The sequence below is a fragment of the Pleurodeles waltl genome, chromosome 12 (genome assembly GCF_031143425.1).
Source record: "Pleurodeles waltl isolate 20211129_DDA chromosome 12, aPleWal1.hap1.20221129, whole genome shotgun sequence".
NCBI lineage: Eukaryota > Metazoa > Chordata > Amphibia > Caudata > Salamandridae > Pleurodeles > Pleurodeles waltl.
Window position 1 is genome coordinate 665,477,337 of NC_090451.1, and position 27,125 is coordinate 665,504,461.

The 27,125-nt window shown below is 44.7% G+C and overlaps 1 protein-coding gene across 1 annotated transcript in view; it reads left to right on the forward strand.

Moving 5' to 3' along the window:
• Positions 1–275: 275 nt before the first annotated feature.
• The window catches only part of RIT1 (Ras like without CAAX 1), a 60,589-nt gene continuing 33,739 nt past the window's right edge, over positions 276–27,125 (forward strand). Inside the window, exons 1-2 of the mRNA XM_069218475.1 lie at positions 276–402; positions 22,949–23,076. Coding sequence (XP_069074576.1) covers positions 22,977–23,076 — 100 coding nt within the window. The 5' untranslated portion in view covers positions 276–402; positions 22,949–22,976. The remainder of the gene's footprint in view (positions 403–22,948; positions 23,077–27,125) is intronic.

A 27,125-nucleotide genomic window follows, 5' to 3' on the forward strand; every position in this document is an offset into this window, starting at 1 on the left:
TTTTAGTTGTAGATTGATGTTTTTGCAGTTTTATAGTTTAGAAGTTAAACTGGTACTCGTGATGCGAAACATTTCATAGGATAGCATGATTCACTGTGAAAACGCTTCATTTCTCGGGCCCCCACTCTCTTTGTGACCACAATTGTTGTATGTTTTACCTTTGAAAACATGATTATGCCTTAGACTACAATCCCCATCACCGCTCCATGAACTCCGCGTGTAGTATATCTTTTATTTCTACGATCGTCGGCGTTAGTCCGTCTTCAGTGCCCACACCTGTCACTGCGCCTGGTCTCGGCCGCGGTATCGCGAGAGGATGCTGGCCGTTGAGCCCGGAGCCGGGAAGGCGGTGGCGGGGAGGCGGAGACCGGCCTGAGCGGGGTCCCGAGTCTGCTGAGCACGGTAAGAGCCCGGGTAGCAGGAGCTGAGGGGGGAGGACTCCGCGACATCATGCCCTGATGCCCCCGGCTGACCTCTGACACAGTCTGCAGGTAGAGCCTCCCAGCAGCTGCGATGACCTCCCCGACCCGTGCTCCCGGCTGAATACACCGTGTCCAGCCTCTGGCTGCAAGATCCAACTGCTCCAGCGATCCCCGACAACATACCCCCCCATTCGTAAAGACCACCATAGCCCACCCCCTTGCGCCTGGGAGTATCCGGCGTACATCGCACTCGGAGTGTGAGTTGGTTGTCAGTATGGGTTTATTTACCTGGGGATTCTGTAGGGTCCCTCAATGGGTCCAGCGGTATTCCATAGCTCTAGTTCGGCACACATCAGTTTGACAACATTTGATAGTTTGGTACGAGTCGTATCGACATATTGCAACTTTGTGGGCACTACGCTAATGCTTTGTCACTTTAACGTGCGATTTCAGTTCACTTGAAACTGCATCTCACTAAAAACATTGACAGTTCCAATAGATCTCGCCTTTGCATGCGTTACCTTATCTGATGGCTTTGACAGTGCATTTGATGTTGTTGCGCATCTGCAGAAATGCTTATCGGTTGGTGAAGGATAGCATATACGTGCACCTATGTTACGGCGAGGCAGGCGGTATTTCATTTCTTCTTTTTAATTTACAATTTACTTTTTCAAAACGGTGGACCCCCCCAACCCGGATCAGTGAATTGAGCAGGCATTAGTCTTTTTTTTTAATGGAAATGCATTGATTTGCTACTTGTATGTGTAATGTGTACATTCAGGAACCCTTTAATCCATCAGTGTAGTCACTGCCAATACAATCATAACCATAATGATCAAGATGATCATTCACACTCGTGCACATTTGCATTCAACTCTGGGAGTCCATCTGACCTGCCAAGCAAACGAGTGGTCTGTATTTAGGTTGCAGGACCCAGCAGAGCATAAATTGTGGTCTAAGGCAACAACAGAGGTTCGTTGGAGTTATAACCATTAAATGTGAATGCAATAACCTAAAAGAGTATTAGCATTCTAATAACTTACAACACACAGTTTATAATAAAGCAGAGGTACAGGCCGTTGTGTTCATCTGGTCAGCTTGGGATGTTGGGAAATACTGGCAGAGGAGTGGGGAGACAATAGATGTTCATGCAATGAGAAGCCGTTGGCCAGGTCTCAAGAGCAACTCTTTCAAGCACCATTTGAAGTTGATGATGTCAAGGCTTGTTTTTTTTCCGTGCATTTCAATAAACTAATGCATTGTAAATATACTTCATGTACAAAGGTTTATCTTATTTTCCACATTAGTAGAGCCTAAACTCCAGAGTTCAGTTGAAGATAGTAATTTAATTAGTCCAACTGTTAATTCATTCACATACTGACTGGAAGAGCATATTGTGAACCACTGAGTGAACCCGTAGGCCAAGAATGGACTGGTTTCTATTCCCCATTCTCGTGATAAGAGAAAAGGCTAGAGTTACACACAAACAATGTTGCAACACAATGGTGCACTGACAGTGATAACTTTAAAAAACGCCTCCTAGCAGGAGCTCCGGCTGTCAAGCACCTGCCAACTATATTGATGTAAGGATCTCGGCGCAACAAGTCACACCAATTTGTCAATGAGCAGGTCACTCAGACGAGAGTGATGGGTACAAAACCATTATCTAAAAAAATATATAAAAAAAAACTCCAGATATGGTGGATGCACCCGTTTGTAAAACTCACACACAAGGGGCCATATGTACAAACACATTTTCCCATAGACACAGAATGGGCAAACCTGCTTGCTACATCTGGCCCAAGATGTCACTGGCTGGGTGGAGGAAAGGGGGATGTGAGATGCTCAGGGAACTCTACCAGGCAGACAATAAACATTTTTCAAGCTTACGCGTTAAGAATTTTCAATTCTATTAAGGACACGGAGGCGAGGATTATGCTTCTCTTTCTATGCTTTATTCTTCCACAGCAGCCAATGAGAGAAGACAATACCAAAAAACTACAAATCCCATAAGTCAAAGCATACCAAATGACCATAGAGAACAATATAAAACACCAAGGCCCGTATTTATACTTTTTTTAGCGCCGCATTTGCGCCGCTTTTTGGCACAAAACGGCGCAAACCCACAAAATACAATGGTATTTTGCAAGTTTGCGCCGTTTTTGCGTCAAAAAACGACGCAAATGCGGCGCAAAAAAAGTATAAATACGGGCCCAAGAGGCCATAACACTTCCTCTTTCTTTGCGAGAACACAGTCAGTAAAAGTCACTGATTACAACTTGATCCAATCGGACAAACACGATCCAAAATCCAACGTCGGATCCCCGGAACTGTACTAGACATGAACATCCTGCTCTGAACATCCTTAGAACGAAGAATTTCAACTCTGATCTACACCTATGAGGAAAAACAGATAAAACTAATAATAGTATGTGTTATCGAAACATTACATACAAAATTACAAGCATTCATAAGATTACAGGGTGGGCAAACAATGAGACATCAAATGAAAAAAGAGTACTTAACTCATAAGCAGAGGTCTTATTGTCCTGGGAGGGATAATCCTCGCCTCCGTGTCCTTAAAAGAATTGAAAATTCTTAACGCGTAAGCTTGAATTTTTTTTATTCTATGTCAGGACCGGAGGCTCAGATTATGCTCGTTCAAAGCTGATCCACCACAATCGATGCAATGTCCACAATGGGCTTATGATAGAAGGTCTTAAAAGTAGATTCAGACGACCAGTCCGCCGCCCTCATAATATCCTCCAACCTCATGCCTAAACTAAAGGATTTTGACGCCATAGCTCCACGAACTGAATGGGCTCCAAACATGGAGACATTAATTCCCGCTTCAGAAAGAAGCCACCTGATCCATCTGGCTAGAGTAGCAGACGATACTGGTTTAAAGGGCTTTTGAATAGCAATGAACAATTGACCTCCCCGGTCTATGCGGAATTTCTCTGTAGCCGCTTCATAGGCTTTCAAACATTGAACCACGCACAATTTGGGGTTATGCGGGAAAGCCGGATACGAAGCGGATCTGGTACCCGTCTTTGTACGTTTGGAGATCGAGAAAGTGACTCCCGAAGGAGAAAAAATCCTGCCTTGCAGATCAAGGGAACGTACATCCGAAACTCTCTTGCATGAAATGAGGCATAACAAGAGGGTCAATTTTGCTGAGAGTTGCTTACGAGAAAGCAATTCGTTGTCTGGCCAAGACGAAATAAACGTAAGAACCACCTTGACGTCCCACAAAAAGGTATATCTGGGACGCGGAGGATTTGACAGACGAATGCCCCTCATGAGTTTGCAGACAATGTTGTGTTCACCAATCGGCTTGCCTTGAACTGGGGAATGACCGGCGGAAATGGCAGATCGATAATTATTAATAGACCTGAAAGCTAGGCCTGAAGCCGCCAGTGAAGCCAGGAAATTGACTACTAGACTGACATCCGCATTAAAGGGATCGGAACTCCGTTCCGTACACCAATGACTCCATCGTCTCCTAGCTGAAGCATATCGCTTGAGAGTCCCAGGGGACCAGGCTTGGAGGATGAATTCAGCAGCTTGTTCTGAAATGCCTGGCAAGAACCAATGATGCCTGAGATTTTCCAAGCTACCAGACAAAGCTTGCCCTGCACTATCAATGGGTGCGGAGACCCCAGAGGGTCCCGGAGAAGGTCCTGAAGAGGAGGAATTAGGAGAGGGAAATCGCACAGAAGATCGAGTGCCAAAGGAAACCATGCCTGAGCCCTCCAAAGAGGAGCGATCAACACAATCTCTGTTCCCAGTCGACGCACTTGGGCAAGAACTCGAGGAATCATGCTGAACGGAGGGAACGCATAAGCCCGATGGGGGGACCAATCCTGAAGGAAGGCATCGGTGGCCATCGCTTCCGGATCCGGTCTCCAACTGAAGAATAGCGGCAGCTGACGATTCAATCTCGAGACAAACAGATCTATCGACAGGGGGCCCCATCTGAGGTTGAGAGAGGCAAACACCTTGGGGAGTAACATCCAGTCGCTGGAATCCCGGAGAAACCTGGAATTCCAATTGGCCACAGTGTTGTGAGTTCCCGGAAGATACTCCGCAATCACCGATATCCGATGCAGAAGGCAATACTGCCAGAAATCCTTGGCAATGCGGGCTAAGGTCGGAGATCTGGTACCTCCCAGCTTGTTTACATATCTGACCGCGGATATGTTGTCCATCCTCAAGAGGATGCAACAATCCGCTTTCAGAGGAGACACACTGCGTATTGCAAAAGAGCCGGCTAGCAGCTCCAGGCAGTTGATGTGGAGGTGGAGTTACTCCTCCGACCAATGGCCCCCGGTAGTCACATCCCCGCACCGGGCTCCCCAGCCCCATCTGCTGGCATCCGATTCCAGAATGACATCTGGGGCAGAACCGAAGATGGGCCGACCATTCCATGCCTCCATGTGCTCTAACCACCAGGTTATCTCCGAGCGAGCTTCCGGATTCAGAGGGACCAGATCTGTGTAAGACAAGCCCTTCTGAAGATGAGAGATCTTGAGCCGTTGAAGAGCTCTGTAATGTAGGGGACCCGGGAAAATAGCCTGGATCGAGGATGATAAAAGACCCACCATCCTGGCTAGGTTCCTCAAGGACACCCTCTGTCTGGAAAGAAGTAGGCGCAACTCCTTCTTGATATTGCGCACTTTCAGAGGAGGAAGGAATAACTGAGCTGACACCGAGTCTATCCTGAACCCGAGAAACTCGATCTGCTGGGATGGAATCAGACAAGATTTGGGTTGATTGATTATGAAACCCAGGTCCTGGAGTAACTGGATCGTCCAAGATAAGTGGACCTGAAGGCGAAGGGGATCTTGCGCCATAATTATCAGGTCGTCGAGGTATACTATCAGACGTACACCTCTTGCTCGAAGGGATTCCACTACCGGCCTCATAACCTTGGTGAAGCACCAAGGAGCGGAAGAAAGCCCAAAGGGGAGAACCTGAAACTCGAAGCACTGGTCTTGCCACAGAAACTGAAGGAAACGCCGATGAGGAGGGAAAATAGGGATACTTAGGTAAGCGTCCTTTAAGTCTAGACGCACTAACCAATCCGCCTCTTGCAGGATGTCCCTGAGAAGATGGATCCCCTCCATCTTGAAGTGTCTGTAAACCAACCATGCGTTGAATTCCTTGAGGTTTAGAACTAAGCGCGAAGCTCCCCCTTTCTTGTCTACCAAGAAGATAGGACTCAGGAAACCCCTGGGATGGGGAACAGCTCTGCAAATAGCACCTTTTTTGAGGAGAGCTTGAACCTCCGAGTCTATGATGTCGATATCTTGACGGGAAAAACGGGGAAGAGGAGGGGGACTTTCCTGAACGGGGGTCTGGTAAAATTCCAATCGGAACCCTTGCACGGTCTGCAACAGCCACGGATCCCTGGATAACTTTTGCCATTCTGCCAAACAAGTTTGAACCCTGCCCCCAAGAACCACCTCTGACGGCTGTATTAGTCTCACCTGAAGTGGCGTGATCCTGAGCGTCTCCCTGTTGAGCTCTGGACAAAGACTTGCGGAAGCGACCTCTACCTCCACGGGGACGCGTGGGGTAGAAGGTAGAGCTTGCTTGCTGCTCCCTGTAGAAACCGCGCCCTCTGGAGAGGGCCTCGCGACGAGGGCCTTGATAGAAGGATCGGCCAGACGAACGCCCCGCATGTGTCCGGCCCTGCGAAAAAGAGCCTCCTTAAACACCTTTTTCAGCGACAGCTGCGCCTTGTCCATGGTATTGAAAGTCGCTGCAAACTTGGCCAGATCCTTGATGAAAGGAGCCCCACACAGAAGTCCCTGGGCCGCCGGACCCACCTCTGAGGATGCGAGCTCCGTAAGTTGAGGGTCAATTCGCATGAGGATAGAACGCCTCCTCTCTGTAGACAGAGCCACATTGGCATTACCCAAGTGGCAGATGGCCTGTTGGGCCCATCCAACCAGGATGTCAGGATCAATAGGGGACTGCGACTCCTTGGCCACGTAAGCCATCTCTAAAATCTTGGCTAGAGGACCCGAGAGGTCAAGAAGTTTGTCCTGACGAGCGCGACAAGCTCGGTCGAGACCCTTTTTCGGATCCTTCGCCCATTTCTTCAAAAAGGTGACCATAGTAGGGTCCACCTCTGGCGTATCTGTAACCTTTCCCTCCAGATCAGGGCGAGGGCATTCCGACCGAAGCCGGGACCTTACCTCCTTGTCGAAACTAGCCCTGATATGCTTTTGGAGGTATTCAGCCACCTCGGGCAGTGGAACCCAGCTGGAAGAGCGAGGGTGAACTATCTCTTCTGGGCTGAAGGTCAGCACTTTAGGAGCTTTGGACGGAGGGGCCTTGGAAGACTCTGACTTTTTGCGCTTACCCACGCTTGACTTGGGACCAAGATCCTCCTCAGAATCAGATCCTGAAGATTTTGTGGGTGACTGGTCGGAATCCGAACTGTAAGCTTCCTGAGCCTGGGAAAAACTGTACCCATGGTCTTCTTGAATGGACGAAGCCAATTTTTTGAAAATGTCAGTATGAGGCCAAGATTTTGCCTTCGGCTTACCTTTAGAGGTAGAAGGCTGGTCTGAGAGAGCCTCTTCAGATGACGCGATAGGGGGCAACCAGCCCTTCTGGCGCGCAAAATTCTCAAAATGGACCGACAGGGGGCCCAAAGCCCTCTCCAGAGCATTATTTATGGAAACCTGGACCGTATTGCCCAATGCGCGCCAGCCAGCGTCTCATCCAACAAAGGGAACTGATCCCCAAAATATTCCTCATCTTCATAAGAATATGAATTGGCCATCTTGACCCCGCCACGCAGGGAACCTGTGTACAGGCAAAATTCAATCACGCAACAGACGTGCAATAGGGGTAGCCAAAGACTACAGTCAGTGGGAGTGCGCACCCCAGCAGGCTGAAAGCAGTAGAAAATTCTTTCAAAACTGCTGAAATTTAAATTTTTTGAGTGTGGAGGGAGCCAGCCTGCAGCACTCTAGGCAGCGCCTAATTTAATTATACAGCCCTGGTCAGGAAGGAACCACAGGGCGTCTGGGAGTACAAAAAAGGGCGCTCAGGTAGGACAAAGCGGCAGTAAAGGGTAAGAAAAAACTTTGAAAACGCTTAGAAACTCAAGCGAACTCCAAGGAGAGAAATCGATCGCGTCTTTCCGTTGCACTGACAGCGCGTCAAAGACGACGGTTGTCAGGACAACGAGAAAAAACGCGGGCGCCTGAAGGAGAACAAAAACGCGCGCAACGCTGGAAGAGCGCGCTAAGCGTCTGCCGCCAGATCGCCTCACCGAAGCCCCATAAATCGGACAAGCCGACACTCCCGCTCCCGCTCCACTAAAAGAATAGGCCGAGCGGCGCGCGCTGAGAAAAGCAAACAAGCCACAAATCAAGAGCCAAAGAAGGGTACTTAGCTGACTGCGGAAGCAGCAAAGAAAGAGGAAGTGTTATGGCCTCTTGGTGTTTTATATTGTTCTCTATGGTCATTTGGTATGCTTTGACTTAAGGGATTTGTAGTTTTTTGGTATTGTCTTCTCTCATTGGCTGCTGTGGAAGAATAAAGCATAGAAAGAGAAGCATAATCTGAGCCTCCGGTCCTGACATAGAATTGTATTACCTTTAAGGAAGCGTGTAAACTGTTTTGGGTGGGTCCAGGCCAGTTCATACAGTTCACCGCTGACCAGGGTGATGAGAGTTCTGTGGCCTGATTTCCCAGCAGAGACATGTACGCTGGGGATGATGTTGGAACTAGCATCCAGATCATTGGTGTCCAGTCTATACAGACGCTCAAAGACAACCAACTGCAGGTAACCTACCTGGCGTACCGTGGTTGGGAAGTTAATCTACCAGAACCCATAACCGATGCAGAATGGAATAAAACCTGTGCTATGGGAAGGTGGTGTCCTCTAATGCTCACTTTAAATTGGCCCATTTTTTTTTCATTCACCAAGCACATCTGGTCTACCCTGCGAGGCTTAGAAGGATATGTCCAACCTCTACAGATGAATGCCTGAGATGCAAAGAGGATGGAGCAAGATTTACTCGTATGATCTGAATTTGTGGCGAGATAGCCCTGTGTTGCCAGTGGGTGCTCGGTTGCTTGCAACAGACTAAACATTGGTCACGGCTAAGCAATGCCTACTTGGACTTATCCCATGCCCAAAGGACGGGAGGGCGTGCAATAGATTTGCACAGTTGGGGCTTTTGCTGACCAAGCGCAGAGTTGTCATCCGGTGGATGTGTACCTTCGGACTCACAGTATTGGTGTTGTGTAATAATTTGGCTGAATGGGCTTGGGCAGAACTGAGAAATATGAAAGAAGTCCACACAGAAGAATGATGAGGATGTCAGGAGTGGGAGTGCGTTCTACATGTAGTGGCGGAGTGCTGGGTTTCATGTCCATCGCTGTGGGTGTGGACCAGGAGGCCCAATCTCCTTAGAAGGATAGGTGTGGCGTGGACCCTGCAATGTAGTGACGAATGACCTGATTTAAAATACCTCTTCCAGCGGCGGTGATGGGTACTAATCACCGACTCGTTAGCAGTGGGCCTCCGCCATATAGAGCCTTAGGGCAGCAACTGGCTTGAAGCGGAGGTCGAGGCACATAAAACCCAGTTATCATGACTTGATCGTCACCATTTCTTGGGGAGGGTCAACTTTAAGAGTATGATACAGATAGTGATACCGTGTATGGTTTGCTCAATGCTCTATCACAACTGCAAGTTGCACGTTATTATGTTGGCAGCAGTTAATGTATCACTCTTTGCCTCCTATGTTTATGCGCTTTCTTGGAAATTGAAAACAAAAAAATTCAAAAAAGTAAGTTACAAGTAAGAGAAGTCACATCTTAATGCAGAGCTGTTAAAAGGGAAACTTTTAAATTGAACTGAAATAACCAAAAAGCTCAGAAGAAGGGTGTACAAAACAAAACTTTGGAAGACAAAAAATGTTTGTGGCAAGTTTCTTGCCCTGATTTTTTTATTTTTTTCGTGCAGGTGAGGGGCTAGATTTCTTTTTAAGTACCGATGTGGGGACTATCTAATCGGACAAGATCGACAGCACCTACCCTTGCCTGCTGCCACAGTACAGCTATGAAGATGCAAGCCTTGGGACTGTGCAGCTCGCCAATAACTGGTCCATGGTGCTAATCCATGCAGCCTCTGTGGTGCATGAATGTGTTGGGGCCTAATCATTCATGCGCCCCTTAACCCTTGAGGGGCCCTTCTTCACACTCTGCAGAGCAACCCATTATTTTCCATTACCCCACTGGTCCGTAGATGCTAATGCACCTAAGGGGAGTGTCATTCAAATAGCATAAAACAGGTGATGTTTTGAGGTGTTTAATCATTATTAGCATTGACATTTTATGCTGCTTGCCCTTCCTATTTCCACTCTCCCTTGATCTTCCCCCATTAAAAAAGCAGAAGCTGCCCAAACAACACGAATCTCACTAGATGCATTGGATTTATCAGATTTGCCTGATGCTCTGTCACAGAAAATTACAGCTACGTAGCCACAAAATGATCTCCACACTTTTTTCTTGAAATTATGCTGCCTAAAGCACATGTTCAAGCTAGTAGGCTTACTTAAATCACACTTGTGCTGTGGATAGAGCTATTTACAAAAACTCTGCAACGCAGATACATTTGCTTTGTATTTGGGAGATGGTCCGGGATAGTATACATGCTGTTGTAAATATGGAAAAGTCTTAAATGTGGATAAGTCTTCTAGTTGGAGCCAAGTAGACCTCAACTGCTCATGCAATGTGAAATGATAATGAAGTTACTGAAACTAATAGGAACCTATGTGCAAAACACAGGGTGCAGGGGTAGAGCAATGATAAGAAAGGAGAATCAGCACACAAGGAATGGGAGTGCAGCAGAAAAATCATTCCCTAAAGGCTGGTGAAAACAAATAAAATAAGGGAGAGGGAAACACGAACGTGGGTTGGGATGCAGTGGCTGTGTGTGTTGCTCTCTTTAGAGCATGGCAGAGGGGAGAAACACAAGGGAGAGACCAACACATTGTGGGGGTGCTTGGCAAGGAGGGAGAAGTATATGAGGGATATGGCTGGGAAACTCACATACACTAAAGGAGTGCTGAAGCGACAAACTTTGGCAAAGCAATACGTCTCACCTTTCTAATGCAAGTGGCGAACTGTTGGCTTTGCCAAAGTTTGTATGTAACATATTGGTTAAAAAATAAGAAAAGCACACGTCTTATAGTATCTCAAAACTATATATTGAATTTGGTGTTTTCAGCCTTTATAAATTGCATGAATTATTCAAATGCTGTTTTCTAGGGAAACTAAACATAATTCTTAACATAACACCCTTTTTAGGGTCGAGCGCGTACAAGTGCTCTACCCTGTTGTAATCTCTCTGTGGGCTTTTAACCATGCCCATCAGTTTGGTTGGTTCGTGAGCTTGCCTTTTTAAAATTTGCTTGATTTCATTAGTCAAAGGCATGCATATGTCATGCCTTTTCCGGTGTTTAGCCATCCTCAGGTGCACCAGTAAAGTACTGAAAACATACGAGGCTCCATGCTTTCCCTATGGTTTCTGGACTTCTTTCCCTCGTATTTTCTAGGCAGCACGATATCACTGGGCAGTAAGCGCTTTGCATGACATCGACCCTGTTGCATGGATAACTGCACTTTTACCTGTACATTTGACTCCGAGTAAACATCTGTTTCCTCGATGTTTACTGTTTTAGAGACCCGCGAGTATCGGTACAATAGCGTGGATTCCCCCAACCACCCCACCATAAATGTAAATACTAATGTTTATTTTGGACGGCCCGTAACTTCCACATAGTTGCTTTTATGTGAAACTGTTTTACTTTTCATTTTAAATTTGTGGCAAGAAAAATCTGGTTATGAGTTACATAGCTAATAACTCTAACTCGTGCAAAGGCGAGACCCATTGCATTGCAAATGCTTGTTTCCTTTTAGCGAGAACAGATCTAGATCTATCTCGTATTCTTTGTTCTTCTGTAGTACAATGTCATTTTGTGATTCTGTCTGATATTGACTAGTCCAGTGTTGATAATTGTGAGAGTATCTCTGATCCACTATCTCTATTTCCCTATGTATTTTTTTTCTGTCTCTTTCCTGAACCGTCTCAGTCTTTTTCCCGCTGGTCATCTTGTCGTTTTTTCTGCAAGGCCAAATACCCTGTCTCTCAAGACTCCTTGCCCTTTGCATCTACGGCTTACTGAGATAGATGGATGAACGTAGACAGGATAGCCCGGTAGTAAGAAAGGTATGCACCTATGCAGGGGCACCTCGGTGGAGCAAGACATGGTTGTTCTCTGCTCAAGATGTGGCTGTGTTCATAGTGGCAGATGGACATGTGGTACCTTGCAACTGTTTCTACAGGCCTGTGACATTTTGTTTCCAAGAGGATTGCAGGCTTGGCCGGGCCTTGCTCTTCTCTTTCATTAGTTGGTATATTGAGCTGTAGAGCCAAGAAGGTTGAAAGAAGTGGGAGCTGTGGTAGTGTCAATCGCTCATTATTCTAAAGAGTTTAGCTTTTGGGATGAGAGTAGCACTAAAGGTTCGAGTTACCAGTTTTATTGAGAGACTGGTCAGAACACTCTGATGCCTGGAAGCCGTGTTTTGGGTGACTGAGCTCTGGCCCCAACCCTCACCTGATAATTCTCCAACTTCCAAAGGCTGCTTAGGAGATTCAAACTTGTTAACTGGCACACCAGATGTACACCTTTGCAGTGGGTGCTCAGTGTGCTAAGCTTCTTGTGCCATATCATTTTTTAAGAACTGGATTGCCCAACTATTCATTTTAGTTGCGTTTGTAAGGAGCGAGGTTCTGGCACGTTGGTTGGGGTTGTGGGCCTCTAGTTTTGCGCATAATTACCCTTTATCTCGAATGGTGTTGTTTCAGCAGTAAAAGCATGACTCACGGAAAGTTTGTACAGTACACCATGACTCACATTTGGGCAGGTATTTGTGATGTCTGTTTACAAGTCTCGCAAGTACCTCATACCTAGTTTTCTTGGCAAACAGTGAGGTGTGTTTTAGCGTGGTCATAATGGCTCGGATGATCAAGTGTGGAAAAATGTACCCTGATCATTAAAAAAAAATCAGTAGATAAATTAATTAATACAATATTGGATTTGAAACGGTAAAATGAGTCTTTAAAGCCTCTGGCAGCTTGGGAGAGGGACCCTAACTATGCTTAATTGTCGAATTCGGATACCTGTGCATATAGCAGCTTGCACAAGGATTGGAATTCCAAGTTTCACAGTACGTTTCACACCCTTGTTGTTTTTCCCCTGACACATTTTGGCAGGTTTTATCTTCCAAAGTCTGTAAAATCTGTCGGGGGCAAAGGCCCACTTGAATACAGAATTGGTTACTTTTGGTGTGATAAATACCGAATCCGCATCTTGTACCTCATTATGAGGGCGAAAACTCGGAATAGGAGGTACATTTTTATGTGCGCTAACCACCACTTCTTGAGTAGCACTATTTGTTTGTGAAGCACATACCTTCCCTGGTATAACTATCTCACGATCTGGTGCAATATTTTTGAATTAGGGAATCAATTTATAATTTATTAATTTTCTAAAATGTACTTGGGAGGCACAACATCTTGGCAAAGAATACAATTTTTTTTTTTTAATTGGAGGTCTGTGGTAACTGTGAAGGCTGATTTATGTTTTGGCTCTTGCTAATAAAGCGGAGTGGAATGACCATCTACTTCATAGAGAAGAATGTAACCTGAAGGTCAAACGTTAAAGTCGTGCCAGGGTTGCATACTTTTATCTTTCTGAGCTTGAGAAAATGTGAAAGACTGACTTGGCAAATCGATAATTACTATTAAAAGGCCCAGTTACCTACGCTACTGTAATGTGCACTGTAAAAATGTCTGTTAATGTTAGAGCTGTTGTTATTTAGTGGCTGGGTGTTGGTATGAATGTTGTATTCTTCTCCAGTCTCTTATTATTTATGTATAATGTGTGCCTTGGCTAACTCTAAAAAGTTAGAAATTCACAGTAGTGTGTACTGTCCTCATTGTCATCCCATGTTCTTATGTGAATGTAAAGGTCCACACTGTACTGCCAGAATTCAGCTTCTATCATTACTCAAACTGCCTACATTGATTGAGTGCCTGTTAACACTTCTTGGATTATCTTCAAGAAGGGTTTAAAAAATGTAATCATTTTAAATTTATCAGTGTTCCACTCCCGTGCAAGCAATTACAATATTCTGTGCAAACAGTTACATAATAGATCAGGAGCGTGACATTTTGGAAATCCACTTCCAACAGTGTGACATTAGTATCAATTTTCACATGTGTAATTGCCATGAAGATAGTGTTTAAACTTTTCAAGGCGCTACAGTCATATCCAGTGATTTATTGCGCCTTGTATGCCTCAACTTTATGGAATATGTCTGACCATTTGGGCTACATTGCTACTAAACAAATTTGTATTGGTCAGTTACATCTCTGAATTCACATTAAGTCTGACAACTATGCAGAATAATAATAATTATTATTATTTTGTGCAGCGCATAGCTACTTCACTGAAGTGTCCCAGCGCAAAGGTCCAGGTCCCAGAAATAGGAATATACATCAAGCTAATGAACAAAACACAATCAGGCCAACCTGAATAGCCACGTAGATCAGAGGTTCCTTGCTTGAGCATAGGGCCAAAAGAGGGGGTGCAAGTAGTGAGGACCCTTATTCATACCAATCCTGTAGCAATAGTACAGGCCCATAAAAGAGAACCTCTTCAGCAGTAGCCAATGCAATTGAAAGTGCCAATTCCCTGGAAGCCTGCTTAGGAAGATTCAGCAACAAACACGCTGCTGAGTTCTCCACACGCTGAAGTTTCATCAGCCGAGATTGAGAGACTCCCAGGTACAGTGCATTTATATTAAATGGCTTTAGACTAGTGTTTTTCAAGTTGTGGGTCTCAAGCTGATTTTTGGTGGCTTGCCAAAGTCCGGGGAATAATTGAAGATGCCTTTAATATATCTGATAGAGACTTCTAGTTGCAGATTCCTTACCATAGAATTTCCCCCAGGCGTCCGACTGGATCCGGAGATTTTTCTTTGAGCAATACCCCTGCACATCGGTAGGTGGCGTCGGTCGACTCTGCTGGCGTCATTGGTGTCGTAGTCACCGTGATGACGGGAGTAGTACATGGACGCCTCAGTGCATTCACGTCAGTTCTTTTCTTTCTCAACCACGCGCTGATCCAGAGAGAGTTATCCTGGTCTCTTTTTTACTTATTTTGATGCGTTTTGAAGTGAGTTTTTGGTGCGTCGAGGATGTCCCCGAAGACCGGGTTCAAGCCGTACGAGGACTGTCACGGCATGATGTCAGTGACCGATCCGCATTGGGTTTGTCTGTGGTGTCTGGACCATGACTCGAAGTTGTGCTCCGAGTGCCGGGCTATGTACCCGAAGGCCTTGAGGGAGCGTTCCCTCAAGCTCATGGCGGCCCGGCGCTTGACTCTGTGTAGGTCCTGGTCTCGCTCGAGAGGAAGGTCTCAAGATCGTACGCAGAGCCACCACCACTCGTCCTTCCCAGAATCTTCAGGTACAGGTAAGAAAAAGAAGAAGTCAAAGCGGTCTCATCACACTTCGAATTCGCCCCGTCACTTGCCTGACAAGACGCGGGAGGAGCGTCGACGTTGAGGGCCTCCGTCCTCAGAGCCTTCTTCTGGGTCTGATCCGTGCTTCCCCGAGTTTCCAGGAGCCAGAGCGACCTCCGCCCAGCTTAAGGAATTCTATGAGACCATGCGCCTCATCTTTGGGCGTACCGACCCTGATATGGCGCCTTTGGGCCCAAGGGGTTTGGTTGAGGGGCTTTTGGGTTCCACACCAGCGGCTTTGCCCACCTAGGTACCCTCTGGATCCACTTGCAGATCTGCGCCGATTGCACCGCTGAGACCTTCCCCGGCACCAAGTTGATTATCCATGCTCCCGACGTCGGTAGTGCCCACTATCGACCCGATCCTTATCCCTGACGATTCAGAGTTGGAGCTGCCCCTGCTGCAGCCTCCAAACCCTCCTAGTCCGTCTCCTTACTCCGAGCCAGTTGGTGGCAGGATTCGCCATCACCTGCCCGACTGGGAATCCATCACTACGGACAGGTGGGTTTTGCAGATCGTTCGAAAGGGCTATCTGTCCCACCGGCCATGCCTCCATCACTCAGGCAACTCCCAGAGGATCATTTGGCACTTCTTCGCCAGAAAGTCATGGCTCTCTTGGCCAAGGGAGCTATAGAGAAGGTCCCTGTGCCAGAAGTAGGTCGTGGTTGTTATTCCCGCTACTTTCTGGTGCTGAAAAAGGACAAGGGCATGCGTCCTATCATAGACCTTCTGGACCTCAAGAAGGAGAAATTCAAAATGCTCACCCTGGCTCAGGTTCTGTCTGCCTTAGACCCAGGAATCTGGATGGTAGCATTGGAATTGCAAGATGTTTATTTCCACATCCCCATCCTGCCTGCCCACAGACTTTACCTATGATTCGTGGTAGGCCACGAGCACTATCAGTTTACTGTGCTCCCCTTCAGCCTTACCAGAGCCTCTCCGATGTCGTGGTTGCAGCTCATCTGCGCAGGTTAGGGGTCTCAATCTTCCCCCTACCTTGATGACTGGCTGTTGATGGCGGACTCGCCCCATAAAGTCGTCTCCCACCTGTACAAGCTGGGGTTCACTATAAGCGTGCCAAAGTCACACCTGACTCCTTCTCAGATGCTCCCTTTCATCAGAGCTGTTCTGGACACAGTGCAGTTTCGGGCTTATCCCCCCCGAAAAGCGAGTCCAAGATATTCAGGCTATGATTCTGATCTTTCAACATCTGTTTTGGGTTTCGATGAGACTGACTCTGAGGCTGCTGGGCCTCATGGCCTCCTGCATCCTGCTAGTGACACATGCCAGATGGCATAAGCAGGCTCTGCAGTGGGTCTTGAAGTTGGGGGCAGCATCAGGGGAATCCCTCCGACATGGTCCAGATCTCAGAGGGGACTGCAAAAGACCTGCAGTGGTGGCTTTTGAATCCGCATTGGGTCCACAGCAGATCCCTCTCCCTTCCCCAGCTGGATCTATCTATAGTGACAGATGCATCGCTTCAGGGTTGGAGCGGCCACATGGGAGAGGTGGAGATCAGAGTCCTCTGGGCCCCATATCAGTCTTCTGGGGCTCTGGGCAATCAGGCTTGTGTTGAAAGCATTTCTTCCCTCTCTCAAAGAGAAGGTAGTACAGGTGTTCACGGACAATACTACCACCACGTGGTACTGCAACAAACAGGGCAGAGTAGTTTCCGGGACCCTTTGTCAGGAGGCAATACGTCCCTGGGCATGGCTGGAACATCAGGGCATTACCCTGGTGGTTCAACATCTGGTGGGTTCTCTCAACGCCAGAACGGACAAACTCAGCCGTCGATGCACAGCCGATCACGAATGGCGTCTCCATCCGGAGGTGACGCACAGTCTCAGCAGTGGGGAAGAGCCTTGGTTAGATCTGTTCGCCTCCACAGAGAACACGCAATGTCGACTGTTTTGCGCGTTGGAGTTTCCAAGGCAGCACTTGCTCGGAGATGCTTTTTGTCTCAAGTGGAACTCCGGCCTCCTTTCCGCCTATACCACTGCTGCCCAGAGTTCTGAAGAAGATCACCAACGACCAGGCCCAAGTCATCTTGGTAGCTCCGGACTGGGCACAGAGAGTATGATATCCAGAGCTATTGAGTATGGCCATTGATCCTCCTCTCAGACTGCCTCTTCGTGCGGATCTTCTGTCGCAGCAGCAGTGGACGGTTCTCCACCCGAACCTGTCCAATCTCCGCCTTCATGCGTGGAGATTGAGCGGCGACAGTTGACGACTTTTGATCTTCCACCTGAAGTCTGTGATGTTATCTTGGCAGCCAGGCGTCCCTCAACCAAAACGGTATACTCCTGTCATTAACATAAATTTGTGGCATGGTGCACCAACAAATCTGTTGATTTACCCCCCCCCACCCCTCTATCTGAGGTTCTTTTATTCGTTCTTTCTTTGACCCAGTAGGGCTCTACTGTGGGCACCCTTAAAGGGTATTTATCTGCCATTTCGTCCTTTCTTAGGTTACCTGATCAGCCCTCACTCTTTAAATCTCCTATTGTGAGTAGATTCCTAAAAGGTCTCACCCATTTATTACCTCCCACTCCATTTATCATGCCTCAGTGGGACCCCAATCTTGTCCTTACTTACTTAATGTGTATTCCCTTTGAGCCGATGCACAATTGTCCCTTACAGCTCCTCACCTTCAAAACTGCCTTTCTTGTTGCCATCACTTCTGCTCGCAGGGTGAGTGAGCTTCAGGCCCTTTCGTCCAAACATCCATACTTGTCTGTGCACCCTGACAAAGTGGTATTGCGCACTAAGGCTTTCTTCTTTCGAAAGGTGGTTACGCCATTTCATGTAGGCCAGTCCATCACCCTGCCTACTTTTTACGCACCTCCACATCCTTCCCATGAGGAGGAGAGACTCCACCATCTAGACCCAAAAAGAGCGTTGGCGTTCTATCTTAATCGTACTAGAGATATCCAGGTGGAAGATCAATTCTTCGTCAAGTATGTGGGTGCGAAGAAAAGGAAGGCGGTGCAAAAACGTACCATCTCTCCATGGGTACTTTGGATGAAGATGTGCTACGCTTTGGCCAAGAAGCAACCCCTGAGGGCTTGCATGCTCATTCCACCAGAGCGACTGCTGCTTCCACTGCATTAGCACGTGGAGTTCCTGTCCTGGATATATGCCAGGCAGCTACGTGGGCATCCCTGTAAATGTTTGTTAAACGCCATTGCCTGGACAGTCAGATCAGTCGGAACGGCTACTTTGGTTGTTCGGTCCTGCAGGACTTTCTGGTATGATCTTGGTTCGCAACCCACCTCCGAGGATGACATTGCTTGGGTATCTATTCTAAGGTAAGGAATCTGCAACTAGAAGTCTCTATCAGATGTACAATTTGCTTACCTTCAGTAACGAAATATCTGGTAGAGACATATTCTAGTTGCAGATTCCTTACTGACCCACCCATTTAGTCTCAACTACAGACAATTGTACAGTAACAACCCATGGGTTTAGGTTTCGTTCTTCTAACAGATGCAAGCCTTACATAATGTGAACCTGAGATACTCGGAGCAAATAGCCTTCAAACGTTAATAGGACCGAGGTACCAATAAATAACTTTCAAAATTCTCACTTAAGGTGCCAGGATACAAAGCCAGTTTAGCTAGGAAGGGTGATGTTTGAGTTAAAAGCCTGATACAGGTAGCTACTCTAAATGTATACACTAAATGCTAATATCGCACTCAACTCACCCCTGCTTTTCTCTCCTGCATTGCCTAATGCCATTGTTTAATGCTCCTATTCCCCCAGGATCCACCAAAAGCATAGCCTTTAGCAGGAGAGAGCTTGGTGACCATTCAGGATACTACACAAGAAGATATGCCTTTGTATCACCTGAGCGTGGCTTCCTGTGAAAGAGTCTGACAGACTTGAGACTCCCCCTGTGTTGGATAAAGTGGGTAGTTGGGCTGAACGTGTGGGGGTAGCTATGCAGAGCATAAATGACCTGTGTCAGTTAGACAAGCTTTATTTTTAGAATGTCACCAGAAGAGACATTGCAAATCGAAAAGTATAATTTCAGAGAAAGCAGACCAGAAACAAATCATGCAGAGCTGTTATTTATGTATTGCTGGAAGTGCTTGCTTTGCGAAGTATTTTGCATTATATTTTTATAAAGCTTGTGTACATGAGCTGTAAATATTTATTATTCAGGATGGTGCTATCAATCGATGTGCGTTGACACAGGCTTATATTCTATAAAGATATCATTTTTCTCTGCATAGACCTAACAAATTGGTCCTCATCGCACTTCTTCGTCCAAAGCACAAGACACTAAGGCCCATATTTATACTTTTTGACGCAAAACTGCGCCAACGCAGTTTTGCGTCAAAAAAATTAGCGCCGGCTATCGCCATTCTGAAGCGCCATGCGGGCGCCGTATTTATTGAATGACGTTAGCCGGCGTTAGCCGCCGGCGCCGTCTGGTGTGCGTTAAAAAAAACGACGTACACCAGGCAGCGCCGGCGTAGGGGGATATGGAGCTTGGGCGTCAAGAAATGGGGCAAGTCAGGTTGAGGCAATTTTTTCGCCTCAACCCGATTTGCGCCATTTTTTCTCACTCCCAACCCCCATAGAAATGACTCCTGTCTTAGCAAAGACAGGAGTCATGCCCCCTTGCCCAATGGCCATGCCCAGGGGACTTCTGTCCCCTGGGCATGGTCATTGGGCATAGTGGCATGTAGGGGGGCACAAATCAGGCCCCCCTATGCCACAAAAAAAAGAAAAAAACACTTACCTGAACTTACCTTAATGTCCCTGGGATGGGTCCCTCCAGCCTTGGGTGTCCTCCTGTGGTGGGCATGGGTGACAGGGGGTGTCCCTGGGGGCATGGGGGGGGCAGCTCTGGGCTCCTTCAGAGCCCACAGGTCCCTTAACGCCTGCCTTTTGCAGGCGCTAAAAAACGGCGCAAAAGCGGGCGTACGTCATTTTTTTTGACCCGCCCACTCCCGGGCGTGATTTTTGCCCGGGAGTATAAATCCCACGCACATGCCTCGGAGTCGATTTTTTAAAGATGGGAACGCCTACCTTGCATATAATTAACGCAAAGTAGGTGTCCACGCTAAAAAATGACGCTAACTCCATGGACTTTGGCGCTAGACGCGTCTAACGCCAAAGTATAAATATGGAGTTAGTTTTGCGTCTAAATTGCGTTAAAAAAAACGACGCAATTTCGGCGCAAACTGAGTATAAATATGCCCCTAAAGCTAAAACACCTGAAACCTTTATTACAAGTGGTTTACACACTGTTACATCAGCTGTCGATTTATTACTGAGACTAAAGTTAGACCTGACTGTAATTTTGATGTTTTGTAAGAAAATCTTGTCATGATCTCTAATTGCTTAACAAATTTCCGAGGCGTCTGTTCAATTGTTGTCAAATCTCTTGCTTTTAAGTAGTTTTATTATTTTAATACTTAATGTGTGTTTAAATGCTTAGTTTTGTATTTTATATCCTGGCTGTGCACTATTGGTTTATTATGAAGGACAAAAATGTCTATTAAATGGTTTAACCTCCTACACAATGCCACACTTTCCAATGTGATGTTTCCGGGAAACCATCACATCCACATGCAACATTCTCAGTCTGTCTTTCTGCTCTTCTCTTTTAATCTCTCCCAATAACTCTTGTCCATCTCTTTTGTTCCCCTTGTTTTAAGTTGACCTTAATGTGACGTAAAATAAATTAGCCACATAGCCGAACCTTCACCATCTGTAATGAGTGCTTAACCTGCAAGGCATTTTTACCCTTTTATGCCATGCTTTGTGTTTCAGAGACACACATATAGATTCCTAATTTTAGTGAAGTGAAGTCTGGATTTCATTAAGCTCCTGCTAGCTATACATTTTGTTATGTTTGTCACTGACAGGAGCCAGCTATGAATTAAGTATACTTGTTCTGCTGGTTAAATGCCCAAAGAGAAAGTAAAACTACAGACACTAAGTTGGCCCTTCAGTGCTGTTCTTTCCCAAGTAGTAGGTTTTCTCTCCCTCTAAGGTGTGAAGCCCTCTCCCTTTGCTACTGATTGCACCTCCGTAAATTATTTGCTCTGGTATTGCCTAGTGAGCCTTTGTTATGAAAACTCCTTATAGTGGATATTGGGTTGATTAGTAAAGGCCCTTAATTGACATTTTCCCTGCGTAAATCAGTGCTGGTTCTCTCTCCCATTTATATCCTCTCTGAAAGAGACCTCTCAAACTTTCTTTTGCAACCTATCTAAAAATTGCTAGTTTTTATTCCATCTGCTATTGGGTATCTGGTATCCTTTTGGTGGAGTAATTGGCGTCCCAGTTTTGCTAGAGAAGCGAAGCTTGAGTGGACGAACTGATCCCATTTCTGCTTTCATTTCTGTGTGTGTGCGCCTTTACTGATCAACTAATAGTTCACTTAGAGCTCATAGAACTTTTATTTTCCTATGTACAAAAGGGGAGTTGTGCTCTGACACACATGGATTGAAGTTCTAATCTTTTGTCTGTGCCCATTGTGGTACTTGGTGTCTTCGTTGGCTGAGGCAATTAGAAGCCCTTTGGTTTCATCACAAGACCAAGGTCCCGGCATCAAAACACTACACAGGTACCTCAACTTATTCACATTGCTGATGATCAATTTGTAGACCAAGATGGCTTGCCATTTTAGATGATGGCCTGAGACAGGTGTTGCACAACTCTGTCCAACCTTATATTCATAAAAGTGGCACCCAAACCATTCCAACCAGTGCTACTTCCTATGGATGGGAACAGACCTAATCAAGCTTAATGAGATTCATTGCATGCTAAACAGCATTCCATTGCCAACCGTACAGCTTCTGTAGTGTTTTGAACTTTGCCGTTTTTTAACGATTTAATGTGTGCTGCAGATTCTGTTCTGGTATGTTTTTGGGGAGGAAGGATCTGCTCAGGCATATTTTTTGGGGATAGGTTCTCCATGTGAGTGTCTCAGGAATGTATAATCGCTTTTTATGTCTGTTCTTGGAATGCCCTCAACTCTTAAAATTAATTCACTTTACTTTCATTAACCCATTTAAAAAACCTTTTATATATGAAGTGGAGGGGGCAACCTTTAACCAGATACCACTTGGCATAGTGACCGGTTCTAATTGTGCTTTATGAGTGTTGAAAATGGTTCACTGCTGTCAAAAAGACTTCCCCACTTTGCTCATTATCACAGAATCTGCCTTTTGAGGCCAAGCACAGCTGAAAAGTTGGCTGCAGAACTGGGCCCTTAATCTTCACATTTGTTAATGGCACTAGTAAACTAAAAGAAAGTAAAGTGCTAAGAGTTTTATGCCAAACCTGAAGACTGAAATATATCAAGTGGATTTCCTGGTTTTCGAAAACATGTTTTAGTCGACACAGCAACAGAAACTGGTCATTTCCTCTTGCTGCTATTTCTGTATTGACATTTCAAAGTAAGTCTGGGAAAGTGGACATTGTTTTGAAAACATATATGTGATCCTTGGGGAGCCAAAAATGGTTTGTTTGTGAAATGTCACATTTATAGTTATTTCTCGACTAACAATAAGAAAAATAACTAATGTGTAAAAGTTGAACCAATACCTACAGTATTACGATTTTCAGTGATAAATCTTTAATACCAATTAGTCTAATGTGTTGTGATATTGAAAAAATGAAAAATATTACCAGGTAAAATATACCTTGATGGTGAAGCAAATATATGGCAATGGTATTTGTATGGAGACATGACATCAAACCCAAAATATACTAATACTGAAGAAATTGCGAACATTTGTACAATTAATCAGCAACATTCTGATCATTTTAACGAATGCTTTGTTATAATCCGTTAGTGAAAAGTCACTCAAGCATATGTGGTTTTCCCTCTGTCTTAAATGCAAAGTATAAACACAGTATATGTATCTTTTTTTCCAGGTTTCACTGTGGAACAGGCGTTTTTGAAATGGAACCTTCCGTAACCCGTCAACCCAGTGCTGCAGCTGCTCCGCAGTCCCGGGAGTACAAGCTGGTGATGCTTGGAGCTGGTGGTGTGGGGAAAAGTGGTATGTTTGAACTATGGAGACTCTGGAGCGTCAGAGGCGGTCCTGTCAGTGGTCCTATAGTAAAACCTATTGTCCCACCCCAAACCAAACTTCACTGATTCATTTGTGGCATGTTTTTTTAAGAATGAATCTACTAGGAAAGGTATTCAAACTTCATAAAGCTGAATGGGTTTTTGGCATGGCCTTACTTTACATTAGTTAAACTATTGAATTTGCCTCTAGAAAAAAGTTCAGTTTAATTTAGGGTAGATTTGGTGACCTCAATTGCACACTTGGGCTCATATTTATACTTTTTTAGCACCACATTTGTGCCACTTTTTAATGCAAAAGTGGCGCAAACTTATGAAATACAGTTGTATTTTTTTAGGTTTGCGCCACTTTTGCGTAAAAAAATGATGCAAATGCGCTAAAAAAGTATAAATATGGGCCTTGCTGTTTTGCTGTTGAATTCAACAAAAGGTTAACTGACCATGTCTCATAATTCCTGGGTTTTGTTTGAACATCTAATGCTTTCTTGAAGTGGTAGTATTAATTATATTAAATGCATTGCAACAAAGTACTATAATACAGTGATTTGGTGAAGTCCAAAACTGTAGTATTTTGACCCAGGAACATTGAGCCACCTCGTTGCTGTACAAATGTTCCAAACAAAGAGTCTTTAGCACTGACTTCATAGCGTTGCTTTGCAATCTGCCTTGATTAGCTTTTTCCAGAATTATGTTCTGGATTTTATTAGGTCTTTTTGGACACCTAAACGAGAAGAGACAAATTGCTGCACAAATATGTATATTTTGCCTAAAATATTTTGAATGCGTCTTGTATAATTCTGGATTTTACCAGGTCTTTTTGGACAACTGAACGAGAAGAGACAAATTGCTGCACAAAATATGTTTATTTTGCCTAAAATATTTTGAATGCGTCTTGTACAGTCTAAGATCACCGAGCAAATCTGGGACGATGAACAAAAGAAAAATTACCTTTTAAAAACAAAAAAACAAAAACATACTCACTTTTTTGGCAGCGCAAACTTCTTCTTAATTTGGAAAACTGGAGCCATTCCTAAAACTTGCCACTTTCTGGTAATCATTTGAAGACGATATCCAGTGAGCACTAGCCAGGGTCCCCTCTCAGATTCCTTTTTCCCTCGTCCCATTATTATAGGAAACCCTACCTCTGAAAGTCTGAAGCTGTCATGTTGAACAACAGGTGACACTGTTTCATTGACCGGAGTAACATTGTAAAGATGTCCAGATCCACCAAGACCCTGCAGGAAAAATAAAAATATTTTCAGTCAACACAATCTCAGACCTGTGGGTTAGTTAGTCTGTGTGGCCTAACTCGGGGCTTCCCGTAGTCTTTTGAAGTGGTTCAATTTTATTCAATACTATTGAAGTTGTGATTATAATGATTTATTATGAGGTCGTAAAGGAATAGTTTTTCCCGTGGGAGAATTTTTAGAAGCTAAAATTGAAAAATATATTTTTAATTTTTTCAACTATGGTTACATACGTTAGGTAAATGTAATGAAACAATGTATTTTTCATCTCAAAACCTCTCTTTAGATTGGACATCAACAGTAATCATGTGCATTACATGTGTTCACTTCTGAAACTAATGAGCAGAGGTGAGAGCTTGAGTACACTTTTTGGTAATCTGGGACTACTTGCCTTTAATGTGAGTAAAGTAAAGCAGTACAACGCTGGTCTACAAAAGGATGAAGTGACTACAAAACAAAAAAAGTGAAACATTGGGTTTGGCACAGGAACAGCAATATCTAGGTGGCACATGGACAAGTGCAGTCCTACAAAACCTGTTTTTCGAGGTTGCTCCTTCTGCTTTCCTCCACAAATCAACAAACAAAACATACCGCCCTGCGGCTCTAAAAGAATAAGTAATAAGAATGCTTTCTTTGTAATAATAAAATACAGGTGCCCTATCCCCACCAGTTTCTACTTACTTCCTCCTTTGGTTAATGTTAATTCATGTCCACTACGCACTGTAGATGTGCCCTGTTGCTCACTTTCTGCAAATCCTTACCTCTGAACCTTTAAGTGCAACTCACCAACTAATCCTGACTGCTTCTTTCGATGTTCAAATTCCACAAATCTAGATCCCTTCAGTTTACCCCTCTAAAAGCAAAATCTTCAGCAGAGGCCTTGTGTCCTACAAGATTAGCAGTAGTGTCTCTACAGGCTCCTTAGTGAAAGTTAAAGTTATAGCTGCAGGTTAGCTGCACAGATGCAGGATAATTAATGCACGCTATGCAGTAAGAATCCTGCTGCTTGAAACAGTGATTTGGATAAGCCGGGCACTTCAGCAATCCTTTCTCAGATATGTACCCATATTGATACTTTGTTAGTTACTTTGTCTAGTTCTTCCCCTTGCCCAAGTGCATCCCTTCATTTTGTACCCAACTACTTAACCCTTATGTAGTCCATATTAACATATATATGAGGTTCTCCTTGGGGGCAACACAATTTCTTGGAAAGGAAATAGTTCTCACTCCTTATCACATTGTGTTTAAGCAGATAAACTATTAAAATGTATAATTAATTTTATTCTCAAGTTTAACTTGGTTCCCCTGTTTTATCTACAGCTGAAAATTCATGTAAATGAAAAGGTTTTTTCAATTTAAAAAAAAGTATTCTTGGGTAATTCATCCACTGATATAAGTCATTTGGGCACATTTTTCCAGTGGTGTTTTGCTTCACTAATGACCGAGCTGAAACACTCATGCACTGACAAAAATCTCTACAATGCGCTTCTTAGTCTAAAGAAGACATTTATGACTTCATTTTGCAAGGTTCGTAAAAGGTCAGCATGCTGAAAGCACAGGTTTAAAAAAAGGTCACAGCAATTAAATGAAAACGTACAAATGATTCTCCACTGCAATATACACAGCAAATATATGTAGCTATATAATAATGCAAAGCAAATAATGAATTAAAAAATATGCATCACCATGAGGCAAGGGCACAACTGCTTCATCTCCCTCCTATTCAGCATCAGATTGCCAGATCCCAGAATCGATCAAGGAAAGAGAGAGAGATCAACTATCCTCACAGGAAGGATGACACACTCCAGTGTCCTGGGCATGTCCGAGATCTGAATTACTCTCAGTCCCTGGTCCATCTGGTCTCGGCCTCTTATACTTTGAACAAACAAGAGAGGAAAATTCTAGAACCTCCCTCTCACTACAAAAGTTTATTTATTTAAAAAATGCTGACTGCTTTAGGGCAGCTTTGAAAATAACATGTCGTGACTTGGCCACAATCTCAAGGTGCCACTTCAAAACAAGACCATTCCCTGCCTTCTTAGTACATTCTTCTCAGCCTAAGCCCTTGGTGGGAAAGAACATAAAAAATAAAAACATGAGCACATTGTGCATGTGGAAAACAACTTGCAGCTTTTAACGTGGTGGTGGCTAACGCTAAAATAAAATCATTGGGCAAAATTAAGCTGGTGGTCATTAATGTGACGTTGTGCTGCTAGGCTAAGTGCATCATGGAGTCTGTGGTCAAAACATAAATATCATTACAGGTGGTTAGGTACAAGCAGTGTTAGAGTTTTAGTTATCAATTACTCTTTTTTTAAATTTTGGGTTATTTGCATGATGTAAGAGAGTAAAACAGACCAGTACGGAGCTTATCTGGGGGGCTGTATTTCCTTAATGTCAAATTGTTGAAGGCATGCAAACAGACTTCTGTCTACAAACTGTATATAGCTCATCCGAGGTGGCTTGGCTTCTTATCAACAAAATGGTAAATCAATAAAAAAGACAAATGGGGGATATATTCACGGCTAAGGACCTAAGTACTGGGCTATTTTCTTTTGTATCTTTCTATCTTTCTCACTGAACAAAACACTCCATTAGCCAAATCTGGTGTGTCTCCATGCTTAGTTCTTAGGTCACTCTTTGACTAATTAATAGGCTGGATACAGAATCCGGATACCAGCCTGTGAGATAACTTTTCAAAAGTATCATGGACGGGGTCAGGGTTTCATTTCTGATAGCTTTTCACAGAACCTTGCTAATGGAAGCCTCTCTG